General features: G+C 29.9%; 1 protein-coding gene across 1 annotated transcript in view; it reads right to left on the reverse strand.

The window, feature by feature from the left end:
* The window catches only part of LOC109535342 (phenoloxidase-activating factor 2), a 15,081-nt gene extending 6,681 nt beyond the window's left edge, over positions 1 to 8,400 (reverse strand). Inside the window, exons 1-3 of the mRNA XM_048660715.1 lie at positions 8,192 to 8,400; positions 4,003 to 4,304; positions 2,623 to 2,770 (exon numbers count right to left, since the gene is read on the reverse strand). Coding sequence (XP_048516672.1) covers positions 2,623 to 2,770 — 148 coding nt within the window. The 5' untranslated portion in view covers positions 4,003 to 4,304; positions 8,192 to 8,400. The remainder of the gene's footprint in view (positions 1 to 2,622; positions 2,771 to 4,002; positions 4,305 to 8,191) is intronic.
* Positions 8,401 to 13,275: the final 4,875 nt, after the last annotated feature.

The raw sequence follows: 13,275 nt of genomic DNA on the forward strand, positions 1-13,275 counted from the left end.
AGTTTTTATTTGGGGATTTTCTTCGATAAACTCTTTAATAAAACTGTCAGAGTCGTATCCTGTGTCTATCCCAGTAATCATTAGCATCGGATCGGCATTTTGTAGTTTATTTATTTGTAGTTTATCCTGTTTCTCAAGTATATTTTGCAATTTTTGGCATTGGTTATCATTGTGACATTCAACTATTAGTCCTCCATTTTGAAGCTGTCTGACACTTTTAACTGTTTCATTTGAACCATTTAAGTTTTTCTTCACTTCTTTCAGGATATTCTCAGCTTGATCTGGGTTTTTAAATTTGATTAACATGTCATGTTTTCTTGTTTTTGGGGTAGTTGCCCAATGTTCTTTCCCGATGTCGTCACTTTGATGTGGAGTGGTTTTTGTGATTGTGCTATATGTCTTTGGGGCCTTTCCAAAATTCGTCTCATTAATTTAAAATTCTAATAACTTTGAAAGTAGCATGTTAACAATGCTTTCTCTGTTTTAGCTCTGTTAAGAATGATTCATAGAGCATGTTTTTCAAACGTTCAGCTTGAGCATAAAAAAACAATTTTCAGACTTTACAAGTTACATTCAAATATAATTTTTCAACCTGAGAAGAGGATATTCGTTGACTTCGCAGTCCATTCCCGCTCAGAATGGGGAATTTACACCAAAGGCCCGACGCTTAAATAAATTGAACTGGAGCTTTGGGTCCAGCTTAGAACTGAATACATACTTGGAAATTGCGAACTAAGAAAATTGCTGCCACATGCTGAAATGTTCTGTTTGGAATCGGATTTTCACAAAGTAAGCTTTTATAAGTTATAAATGCTAATCCCGATTTTAATAAAATCAATAAAAAAAATGGTTGTATAATATACATTTATATAAATATATTATAATACAATAATGTTCTTATCATATTTAGTTGTAGAGTCATTAGCACTATAAACCGATGAAGCCCAGAGATTTTTATTTAAGAAAAGTTACTAGTAGTTTACAAAGCACGAAAATTAAAATCCAAAACTGCAAGGGCTTAGGCATTTTTTATTTAAGGTTGTTTCTAGCACTAAAATAGCTGAGATGCGCCGATTTTTTCCCAATTTTTAATGCAGACATTTCTTATATAGAAGTTGTTTTAAATTAAATCAGCATTGTTGATAAAATGTTTATCTTCACAGTGAAGATAAATTAGGCCTGGGTAACACTGTGTTGAGTTACGCCTTTGAGTTGATGCCGCTCTGTGAGTTGGCGAGTTATAACTCATCGCGCCTCACTGAGCCGCACCTCGAATTGCGCTTGTGGCGGCATAATTCTTGAAGTCAGAACTTTTAAAGGCCATTTTTAGTTGAAATTGCGTTGGTTTCGATCATCACTCGGAAATTAAGCAACAGTTTCGTTTTTAAAGGATTTATTCACAGCTTTATTGTTTCGTCAATATTTTTAGAAAACTAATTCGGTTAATAAATTTAGTTTTGATGTTGTGCATTAATCACTGCAAGTAAATTCAGAGAAATGTAAATGAGAGGTGAGCACGTGTCGTCACTCACGTTTGATATTCCGTAGCTCACAATGATGCGAGCAAAGAAGCATTTATAAATTGAATAGGTCTGTCATTTAGTAAGCTTTAACATAAAATATCGAACTCAAATTGCTCGAAATTCTATAAAAATTGATTAAAATGACTGCTACGATTTAATTTAAACTATCATTTAATTTAGTATAAAATGTCTAACGCGCCGGATTTGTTTACGGCTATCATCCAAACGATTTTGAACCGGTAATTTGCCTTTAGAATTATTGCAATGCGGACAGGCACTTTCTACAAAAATGCCAACAACAAACACATTGAAATCGAACTGTCAAGCAAGAGCAGAGCAATTAATGCTCGAAAGGATGAACAGGCAAATAAATAATCATATTTATTCTGTAGTTCGGTGTATTTTCTTCCGAAAAAGTGTATGAATATTCAGTTTGCTACCGACAGTGGACGAAATCAATTGATAATCCTTTGTCTCGTGTGAATCGCTTTCTTATAAGGGAAATATGGAATAATTGTGGACCTAATGGCAAGTGCGGTGGTTTGTGAAAGTGTAAAATGGAGGATAGGGCGCCCGCTTGCAGAAAGCTGGTTAGAATGATTCCTAATCTGTAAATCTTTTAGCTTGAACTGAGTTTAGATTTCTGACAAGCAACTAATGTCTTATGAATTTTTTATATTTATCTCTTCTTGCTTTGTTGATTTCTAATAAATTGTGCTTTGGACATATTAAATTCCTGCAATTATAAACTGACTCACCCTTCATAATTTGAATTGCAATTTTTTTTGCAATATTTCGGAATAAATATGATCTTATCGATGTTGATCTAATAATTTAAAAAGTTTTATTATATAATATTCAAGGTGATGGCAAAATTACAATAACATGTTAATCTTGCCGCTTATGGGTTTTCCACGACTGGTAACCCATGCAATTAATAAATTGAAAGGTGTTTATTCTATAACACGTTTGATATAAAGACTAGATAGAAGAAATACATTTTACTAAAGTAAAAATGATTTAAAACAATATGCTATAGCAAACTAATTAATAGTTCACTTACAAAGTAGAAATGTATATGGCTGGTTATTTTACTTACCATTATCTGCATTTTTCCCGTTTGCTTGATCGATTAGATCAGTTAAACTGGCTCCACCAGATGCTGCTGCTTGTCCTTCCACAGTCCACACCAAATAAATGCTGATTACAAACAGTGTCGATATAATTAAAATCACAGATTTTGTCATCTAAAATAGACAATAACTGTTTTACTAATCTAAAAGTGAATACATATATTTCACACATTTTATTAAAGTTAGCAAAATATTATAATCTTCTCTTTGTCAGTTGTATTTAAATTACTTGGATAATATATGTTTAGTTTATAAAAATATCTGTTAGCTTCCAATTTGAATTGGCAACAAAATTAGAGTTTTTAAAATAGAATAGAAATTTTCTTTGACTTTTTCAGACTACACAGTGAATCGTATTATCGGAAAATATGGTTTTTAGGGAAATATCGCGTAGATAAACGCGCTACTCGCTTCTGTTTTTCTTACCACCATAACTAAACCAAAAAAGTGCGATATTTTCACATTTTACCAATCAATAGTGCAGGCTTAATTTGGCACACGGTGTATATAGGGTGTCATGCACACACAACATAAATGAAGAAAAAACTGTTTTCATAAGTGTACATTTTAAATTCACAAAAAAACAGTGACGATTTGATAGCCGATATCTCGATAAAAGTTCGTCTCACAAGTGTCGGTCAAGTATACATCTTTTGCTCTCCATTAATGGGGAAACAAAGACAATCACAAAACATCCATATACAAGGTGACAAAAACTACAGTCAATTTCATGCAAACATGCTTTAACAAGTATGCCAAGGTAAGTCGTAGTAAATGTGAAGAAACATTTTTAATTAACGTATGTTTTCTTCTAGAAATTTGTATGCCCGGTTTTTCCAAAAAATGACTTTGTTATCAGCTATATCGGATTCTGAGCTGTTGCGGACGCAAAACCTCATTTCCTCCCATAATTGCGATTTTCTCTTCAAAAGCACTTCATGGGCGTTTTTTTAGAGACCAAACATTGCATCATCTGAAATATTATCGCCTGCCATGCAACAATAATAATTCCACTTTGAGATTGCGTGTCTTTGTCTATTGTAGTGCGTATTTAAAGGACATTCTCTGTTCAAATACTCGTGTTTATTTGAAATAGATACAATTTTTTTTACCGGGTAAAATGAAGCACTAACACAAAGTACATAATGTTGTGACAAAAACATTAGCAACATTGTCGAGTCAAATTCCAACAATCAAAACCTAATTCGCAACAGATATTTCCAGTATACTTGACAAAGACTTGAGTAAACAACAGGCAAATTATGCTTCAATAAAGAAATAAAGTACTTCGTAGTAATGACGCTGAATTATCAGAACACGGTGTATTAAAAAAAAAAAATTATTACCTTGACGCTCTTTTCCACTAACCACAAACAACAACCAATGCCGGTACCACTACACTAAATAGCTACGAAGCCTGCGATGACCACTCGAAGTGGTACTCCTTGAATTTGATCCTGCCACAGTAGCAAAGGCTGGCAGCACAGCAGAACTCGTATTACTTTTGATTTTTTCCACTCTTCACCAAGAGAAAATCCCAAATCGATTTGTAATTGACTACAGTCAATTACCCAGTTTGCTTGCATTCGACTTCAATGGTTTATCATTAGGTCGTGGGTTATGGCGATGATTATCTAAAGTTTAACCCCTGCAAGAATTAAATAATAAATAAATTTATGCTAATTGGATTACACCAGAAGAATATTCTGATTTCATAGCAGTGTCGTTCGTGTTTGTTTTCTAGTTTTATTTGTTTTTTAATAAGTGATATTATATCTGGTATTATTAGAAGGTTTTTGGTTCCTCTCTATCAATTTTTTTTAACTGTTAAACCCTCTCTAATTTTAGGCTTTAACTCCTTAAACTGATGCAGAGAATTTATTTATGTTTCAATTATATTCAGGTTTTATTTCATTCAATTTCTGGACTAATTTCTCATAAAAAAGGCGGAAGTATAAACAGCAAAGAATAACCTATGAATTCCATTTGCAAGCCACAACGAGATTTGTCGAAAATGATGCCGAAACAAAACTTCTCCGCTTTCGAAAATCAAGAGATGAATGAGGAAATTGAAAACTCCAACAGCAACTAAATGATTTCGAAACGAGCAAAAATAGAGTGCTCCTATAAATTGAAAATTATGAAGTTTTGGCAAATAATTTAAATTATTTTCATTTATATTCACGCACCAAGTATAAGCACCAAAGAATAATCTAATGGTGCGTTCAGACCAAACGGGACGCGACCGCTCACGATATATATTTTCAAGTCAACAGTATCAAAAGAGTTTTAAAAAGAAGAAAAATAGAGTTCCATAAATTGGAAGTTATTTTCATCAAAAGTGCATAGTAAATGGGCAAAATGTTTTTTTTTTACAAGATTTTTGTGGTTCAGCAAAGAAAATTTACAAATCGCAAAGAGATCCATTGATATTATAACAATACAGTATTTAAATGTAAAATTAAACAACATCAGTAACTGCATTCACATTAAGACCCAAAATAAATGTCCTGAGTTGATTTCACTTTTGATAAATTGATTTAGAAAAAATTGTATCATCAGTTGCTGCAACTGCACAGTAAGACATATATTATACTGCATAATAGACAAACAATACATGAGATTTTCGAGCTTACTGATCGCTTGGCAATCTATCTAGCTTTTAAGGATAAACGTGGCTTTAATTATTAAAGAGAAAAATGCTAACATTTTCCCCGTTAAAAAATTAATTAAATTTCAATTAAAGTGGCAAAATAAGCCAGGTATGGCTACCAAATTAACAAGAAAAAAATTTTGATAAATCTAATATCATATAAATTCAATTTTATAATTTTGATATGTTTTTGTTTATAGTATGGTAACAATAGAAGATTTATAAATTAAATTAAATAAGATCATCAACTACATTCACATTAAGACGAAAAAACTAAACTGAAACTGAAAGCTAAACTTTTGATTTAACAGCTCACAACTCAACAAATAACAGGAAACATTTTTCCTTTTTAAAAATAAGTTAACATTTAATAAAAGTGGCAAAATGAAGCACTTGTGTTAAAAAAATTTGTTAAACCAATATCACATCAATTGAAATTTGATGATTTTAGACTGTTTCCTTGCCTAGTGTATTGATATATTGATATATTGATGTAAGAAAATCATATAATTTGTACGTTAAACATTACGCATGTTACAATCGAAAAGTGTAAGTGTTGTACAATCAAATTGTAAATAATCTGAAAAGTGAATGTGGAAAAATTTGTCTTTTAAATAGGAAATACTGAATACTGAATCCCACAATGAACTAAATTTACTTAATTAAATTAAATTTATTTTAGTGTTTACCTGTAACTTTAACTATTACTATTTCGGTTTTATCTATAGTTATAAAGTACTCATTGCAAAAGTTTCAAAAGAATTAATTCTATAAATTGATTCCTTTTTGAATCTGCTGTTTTCGATTCAAGGTATATTTTTTCGAGTCGAGATTTTCTATCCACAAATAATAAACTATTTAATCGGAGATTATGAACAAACTAGCAGAAAAGCGGAAAAGATTATAGCTACTTTGCATTGTACAAACATGAAACAAAATGTTCCTAAATCAAATAGCGTAATAAAAATAATTTAGATCCAAAATAACAATGGCACGTTTGATAAATAAATTATACTTTTAGCTAATATTTCGTGGATATTTTCATAAGATACAAGCTTGACTAAATTAACCCGAAAGGACATAAACGTGACTTGTGTCTAACAGTGACTATCCTGTTTAATAATTCATACTAATTTACGGAGAGCTATGGATTGCCATGTTTTTCACAATTTACGAATTTTCATTACTTACGAGGTAATTTAGAATATCTGTCTATTGTAAATTGACCATAAAATAAAGAAAAACGCATTGAAATATTGAACTTCTATCTATAGGATGATATAGATGATTATTTTAATACGACGTTTCGCTTGCTATTTGAAACTATTTGAAATTTGAACAAATCTTTATAACTTAAGTCGATGTTCGGGCTTATTAAAATATTCTTATTCAGTACCACTTGCTGGTTTAGAAATTTGATTTATTTTTAAATTAGTTTAATTTATTTAATCAATTCAATATTAAGTGAGTTTTCCATTCAAGAGGAAGTGAAACAAGCTAGTTTTATATTAATTTAATTATCTGTTGAATTGTTTTTTTAATAATTTTTTTGGAGATAGGTATTTGTTGTTGCCATAAAGTGATGCACTAGGAAAGTTAATTGACTGTGCATTATTTCTACTTAATTTAGAAGTGAATTTTTACCTATTTAAACAGCTAAAAAGCAGAAGTACTTGCAGGAAGAGTAACAGTTATGCCCAGGAACAAACCAAATAGCAATTTGAATACATAATAAGGGAAATAAAGTCTAAAAATCAACAGAAAACATGTTGGTGTTTGTAATTACGAACAAAGATTATTATTAAATTTTAAAACAAAAAGTTAGCGAGTTTGGTAATTAATTTATGTTTAATGACTTTACACGATAACGTAAGCAACAAAAATTGAACAGAGCCATAAACAAGGAGGACAGGAACTGGAAAAAAAGCAAAGAAAACAATAATTTTTACAATAAACCCACACACTAAATAATTTTAATCTATTGTTTTTGTAATTTGTAAGTTGTTTAAGTTTCGAAATAATAGCCAAAGAAGTAAGCTATCAACTAAAAAAATATATTAAATTCGCTAATTAGTAAAAAAGTTGGGATACTTTTAACTTTATTAAAAAATCAGGTGCGCCATTTTATTTGAAACTGAGTATAATAAAATAAATTAGTTTATTAAAATAACAATAAATCATGTAGGTACTGTTTCCCCAAATATTTCATCATATTATAGAAGACGTATTTCATTATTGTTTGTTTTATCTACAAATGTTCTTATTTCAGTGCCGGACAACTGTATTTTCTGATTTCGAGTTGACAAGCTATTTGATCCTTTGCGAAAAAAATGCCAATCGAAAATAAAAAATTGATTATAAACTATTTGTCGATCAAGAATTTCCAGTCCGATTTAAAGTATATTTATATTATAGGTATATGAAAATTACCTGCAAATTTTCGTTTGTGAAATGACATTTTTCGTTTATAATAGCAAATTTTCGTTCAGTTAATAAAGTATTTAATAACGTTGGTAAGCAAATATCTACAAGAAACTCTCAATATAGTAATTATTAGACATTATGTATTAGAAAAAACTATTTTGGGCGCGTGCTTTTAAAGTCGCAAAAATTAATATTTTACCAGCAAACATTTTTACATTCTAATCATATTTTTCCATACTTTGGCATTCTTTTTTTAAGCCCTTTTTATTCATTTGTTCTAACCATAGCAAGCCTTATATAAAGCGTTCAAATCATGATAGTTTCTTATACTATATCTTCATGTAATAAATTGTCATGATAGTGGTACATATACAGAGTGCCATAGAAAATGTAATGCTTTCAGCTATGCATCCAGGGTGTCAGAACATAACAATTTCCTTTAATAAAACTCTACTTACCCTCTTTATCAACACAGGCAGTAATAAACGCATCCAAAAATCGATTTTTATTAAATCACTTCTATAGTACTTTGTATAATCTCAAAATTCGTCGTCATCCTGTCCTTTAACAACTAATTTTTTGCGCATCAATAAAAAGTATTTCCATTATAAAAGCTTTCTAGAACTGCCACATAAAGTTATTGCAAGCACTAATCCAAATATGCTTTCCATGTTAGATTCATATTAAGCAGCATTTATTTGCTGACGTTTTACTCCATTTAATTAAAATTAATAAACAAGTTGCCCGCTCAACCAAATTACCACCACATTGGCTCTAATAGTCATAATAAAGAGAATTTATTTACATCGGCAATTACACCCAGATATCAGGATTTAGTAATGCAAATAATAAACGAGTTTAATATGGATAAATTATGGTAATAACGGACTTCTGGGAAGTTTGGATTTACCCGCAGGTTTTATTATGCAGCATATTCCGCTTGTACATGAATAACATAATAATTGGCATTCATTAATTTGTCTTTCACTTTGGTCAACAATATCCAAGTTTTCAGTAAATAATTTTGCAATGAATCCTTGATATTTCATTCTTTGGTGTTGAATGTTGCTGTCCATTAGCTGGGAACTGGTTTATCGAATTATGTAGATGAAGACAGAAGAGAAAGCAAATGAGGAATATTAACATATGCAAACATTTATATGGAAACTTTTGACTTTAAAATATTGATTAAAGTTTTTAATTGCTGACGAAGAAAGCAAAAATACATTTGAGTTAAGCTTGATTAAATGTTGAGATTTATGGTAAGTAAATAATAATAAAAGTAAAAAAAACAATTAGTCACAACTATGACTAAAATAGCGCAAATTTCCAGCTAATTCTTGTTTTCTACATAAACCTCCTACATGTTTTACAAATATAAAGGACCAATTAACCGGATGAGTTCTGTTAATAAACAATCCTTTTTTGGTCATTAAAATTCTGATAGGGAACAACGTTAAGGCTTATCCCTAAATACTCGTTATCAAAATGCTTTGCAGAGGAAACGAACCTTTCATTTAAAAGTGATTGATAATTTTAACTCGTACGTAAGGATAGGATAAGCGTTAAGTAACGGTTTAAAGGCTAATTCTGAATAAAGTGCGCTCAAGGGAATAACAAGGATTACCTAAATATGTCCATATTCCTCTAGTAGCCACTGATTCTAGATAATGTTAATGGTTAGAAATTAGAAGGATAGAAGGAAATATTTATTTTCAATATCCAGAAAAACTTAATCTGTTAACTGCCGCTTATTAAATACGATTGAAGTTAACGAGTTTGATAATTAATATATAATCAATGTTTAATGATTTTACACATCAAAATATATTAAGCATCGAAAAATGGGACAGCGCCATCATAAATCATGATAATTTTATCTAAATAAGAATTGAGGACAGGGACTCGACAAGAGCAAGGAAAACAATAATTTTCTCAGTAAACACTGACACAATATAAAAAATTCAGATCTATTTGGATTATAAATTATGCAAGTTTCTTAAATTTTATCAGTAACTCATCAAATTTTAACTGTTTTTGACATCGACTAAAATCGTATACATTAGGAGAGATTTTAATTTATTTACACCATTACTAGTCAATTGGACATGGGAATTTACATAGTGCGTAATCCGGGAATCCCAATTCGACGGTTCAACTAGGTATCGAGAGGAATAACCCGTTGAGAGCTGGATGTAATCCGTTCTTGCATTAATTAAGCCATTAATTAAATAATAAGAGCAAACTTTATTTTCGCTGGTTTGAACTGGACTTCCCTAAGTAGTACAAGAACACCTTTTGTTGTTTAAAACATTTAAATACTTCGGGAAAATTTATTGTTCCATGTATCAATTTATATAGTAGTACGAGAGTGATATTTCCTGCTACAAGTTTTATGCTAGTTGATTTAAAAAAAACAATCAGCTTTTCAGAAAGGTATAATTTATTGATCATTGATTATTGATCAGAAAATCCTCAAAAATTACTTATTAATTACATGATTTAAAAACCATTCCACAACTGTTAGTGACCTTTCCTAAGTAGTACAAGAACAGCTTTTGTTCTATGATTATTAGTCATTTTGACTGCACTTGAGTTGAAAACAAAGGTCGTAATTTGTTCCCTGCTGTACTAATTAATTTTAAATGGAATAATTCCGTACTGAATATGTAAATAGCTTGACAATAAACGACAGTGAGTTAGAATATAAAAATGCAGTAATTTAAATTTTATGAATCGTAGGGAGTTTTACTTTGTCTAGTTTTTTGCGGAAAAATTCCCTCAACAGTTATTACAAAAAAAAAATTAGTAAAGTACCTCTTATCACTTTAAGGTGTATCATTTAAGTCTTATAGTCTTGTATAGAAATATAAACTAGAAGAAGAATATAAACTAGAGAAGTATAGAATATAAACTGTTTGTCCTAATAGGCCAAACATGTTATGTCTTGTTTTTAGATTTGTATCAAACCGGCTAAATTAACAAATATTTCTGGTGCAAAAAGTCATTTGACTTATCTCACTTCGTAGATAAATGTGCAGACAGGAGATCTTTCAATAGAAAACTAGTAGCTTAGGTATTCCAATGGCCTTCCCGCAGCCCAGACCTCACATTGTTATATAATTATTTATCAGTAAAATTTCCATAACTGCCTCTCAGCCAATTTTAGCAACAAAAGTGGACTATTTCAAATTAAAGTTAATTCGTTTAATAGTAGCAGTAATTATTTTTTTAGTTTTCTGCTCATAAGCAGGAAGGTGTCTAATTAGACCTGCATAATAATGGCCATTAAGTTAAAGACTTGCCTGGGGTGTCCAAAATGCTTCCAACTTTTGTAGAAATACCAAACTTGAGATCATAGTGTTTACGGAAAGTTTAATACCGATTTTAATTTGAAAATGTTTTATCTAAATGAAAACAGTCATATTTTTGCTCTTTGAATTAAATTATTACCTATACATATTTTTTTACAAGTTTATTTTATCAGGACAAGATCCTGCTTGCACCAAACTACATTTATTGGCTTCATTCCCCTCTCGGGATTTCTTTATAAGTCAACTCATCACTCGCCAAAAAATTTCGTTTAAATTTCAGTAAATTTTAATTAGACAGTTTTTTACTAGTATTCAGTATTTTACTAGTTTCATTTCATCATTTATCATTTGCTATTTATAATCGATAGCTTCAAAAACCGTGACTGAACATTTGAACGTGAATTATCAGCTAAATACATTCTAATTTATAATAAATGCTGTAATTTTGCTAACTCTTAAGACAAACCAATGTATAAAAAAAACAAATGTTCACAAAGAAACGCAGATTCGAAAGATTATCGTGCAGAATAATTACGTTTTGGTTTCAAGTAAAACGGACAAGCACCGGTTGTTTCAAAAACTGATCAAAAACCTGTTTCGGTGTTTTATTGTTTTGGATAATGACAAATCAATATTTCGTGCGCTTGAAATAATAGCCAAATAATTAGACTTTAAATTAAAAGAACATTTATTAAAAACAATTAATTGCTATAAAAGTTACGATACTTTAAACTTTACCAAAAAAATTTAGCGCGGCACCTTTCTTGGAACTGCATTTACATATAATAAAATAAATTAGTTTACTGAAATGATAATAAATAATGTAGATACTTTTTCCTCACATATTTCTTTTAGTACAGCAGATGTATTTCAATGTGGTTAATTTTTATACATTATTTTTGAAAAAAAACAGAAGTAAATCGAAAAGAAAAAATACGTTTTAAACTACTTGCCTCTCAATAACTTCTGGATGCTCTAAGCTTTCCAGGATTTTACTCAATTTAAATTATACTTATTTTAATTAAAATGTTTTCAATCTTGTCAACAAACAGTTTCAATTTTTTCAACAATAATCACACGGTGTATGAATAAGTACTACCTACCAATTTTCGTTGATAAAATTAATATATTTTTCTACAGTTCAATTAATAAACCATTTATTAATGTTGTTTAACAAAAATCTGTAATAAACTATGAGCATTGTAATTGTTACAAAAAATAATTTGGGAGCGTACTTTTGAAATTGCAAAAGTGACTGCTTTTGCAGCAAACATAAGTAAATCCATGGTTGGATTGTCCATTCTAATCGAGTTTTTGACTAAGTTTGCATTATTTTTTTACAGCTAGTTTTATTCATTTCTTGTCCTAACCATAACAAATTTGAATTTAAAGCGTTCAAATCATGATAGTTTTTCGGTCTCTAAATCGTACAAAAAAGAGAGTAAAAAGAAATCACGTTTATTGTTAAAATACTAATAAATAATTTGACTAAACCCGATAAAACGTACCCACTTTTGCCGTCGTAAAGATTAACACTAATGGAATAGTTACATACATACAAGAAAGACAAGGAAATACGCAAAACTTCAAGAAATGTATAAATCTGTATGTTTTACTCAAGCTTTGATATTTGTTATTTAGATAAGGTATCGTCCACATAGGAAAAATAAAGATAAATTTGCAATTTTGCCTTAAAAAATGCGTCGGTAAAATAATTGAATAATGCTAATTTCCTAATATTTTCTAAATGTGTTAAATAATACAACTCAAACTTTGGATATCAATTAGGCAATTAAAATAGAACGAAAGCACATCGTTCCCATTTTCCTTTAACGATTCTGCTTGCATTAAAAATCCAGGATTAGAAATCTTCTAGCAGGCAAGATTTTTTAGGCTTTCAACTATATAATTTTTCATACAACGTATGAAAAATATATTATTAATAGATTTGATCCACATATCCTATAGTTTATATATCCATTTTCTATTGCTTTAGAGCAGATTCTTCCTTGTCGTTAATTGAATTAATAGGGAACTAGTTTTCCATGTTTTTTTATGCAGGGTGGTACAAAAATTGTTTCATTACTTTGTAGTAAATCCAGGGGATTTTTCCAATAAGTTTAATAGTAGCTAGTTGTTCTTGAAACATTTTTTGTGCTTCCCTTGTTGCAATCAAAATTGTTATTGCAAGGGTTTGTCCAAAGATGAAACTATTTTGCTCATTTGAA

This window comes from Dendroctonus ponderosae, unplaced genomic scaffold, assembly GCF_020466585.1.
Source record: "Dendroctonus ponderosae isolate FM_Combo_2020 unplaced genomic scaffold, Dpon_F_20191213v2 Dpon_F_20191213_1, whole genome shotgun sequence".
Lineage (NCBI taxonomy): Eukaryota > Metazoa > Arthropoda > Insecta > Coleoptera > Curculionidae > Dendroctonus > Dendroctonus ponderosae.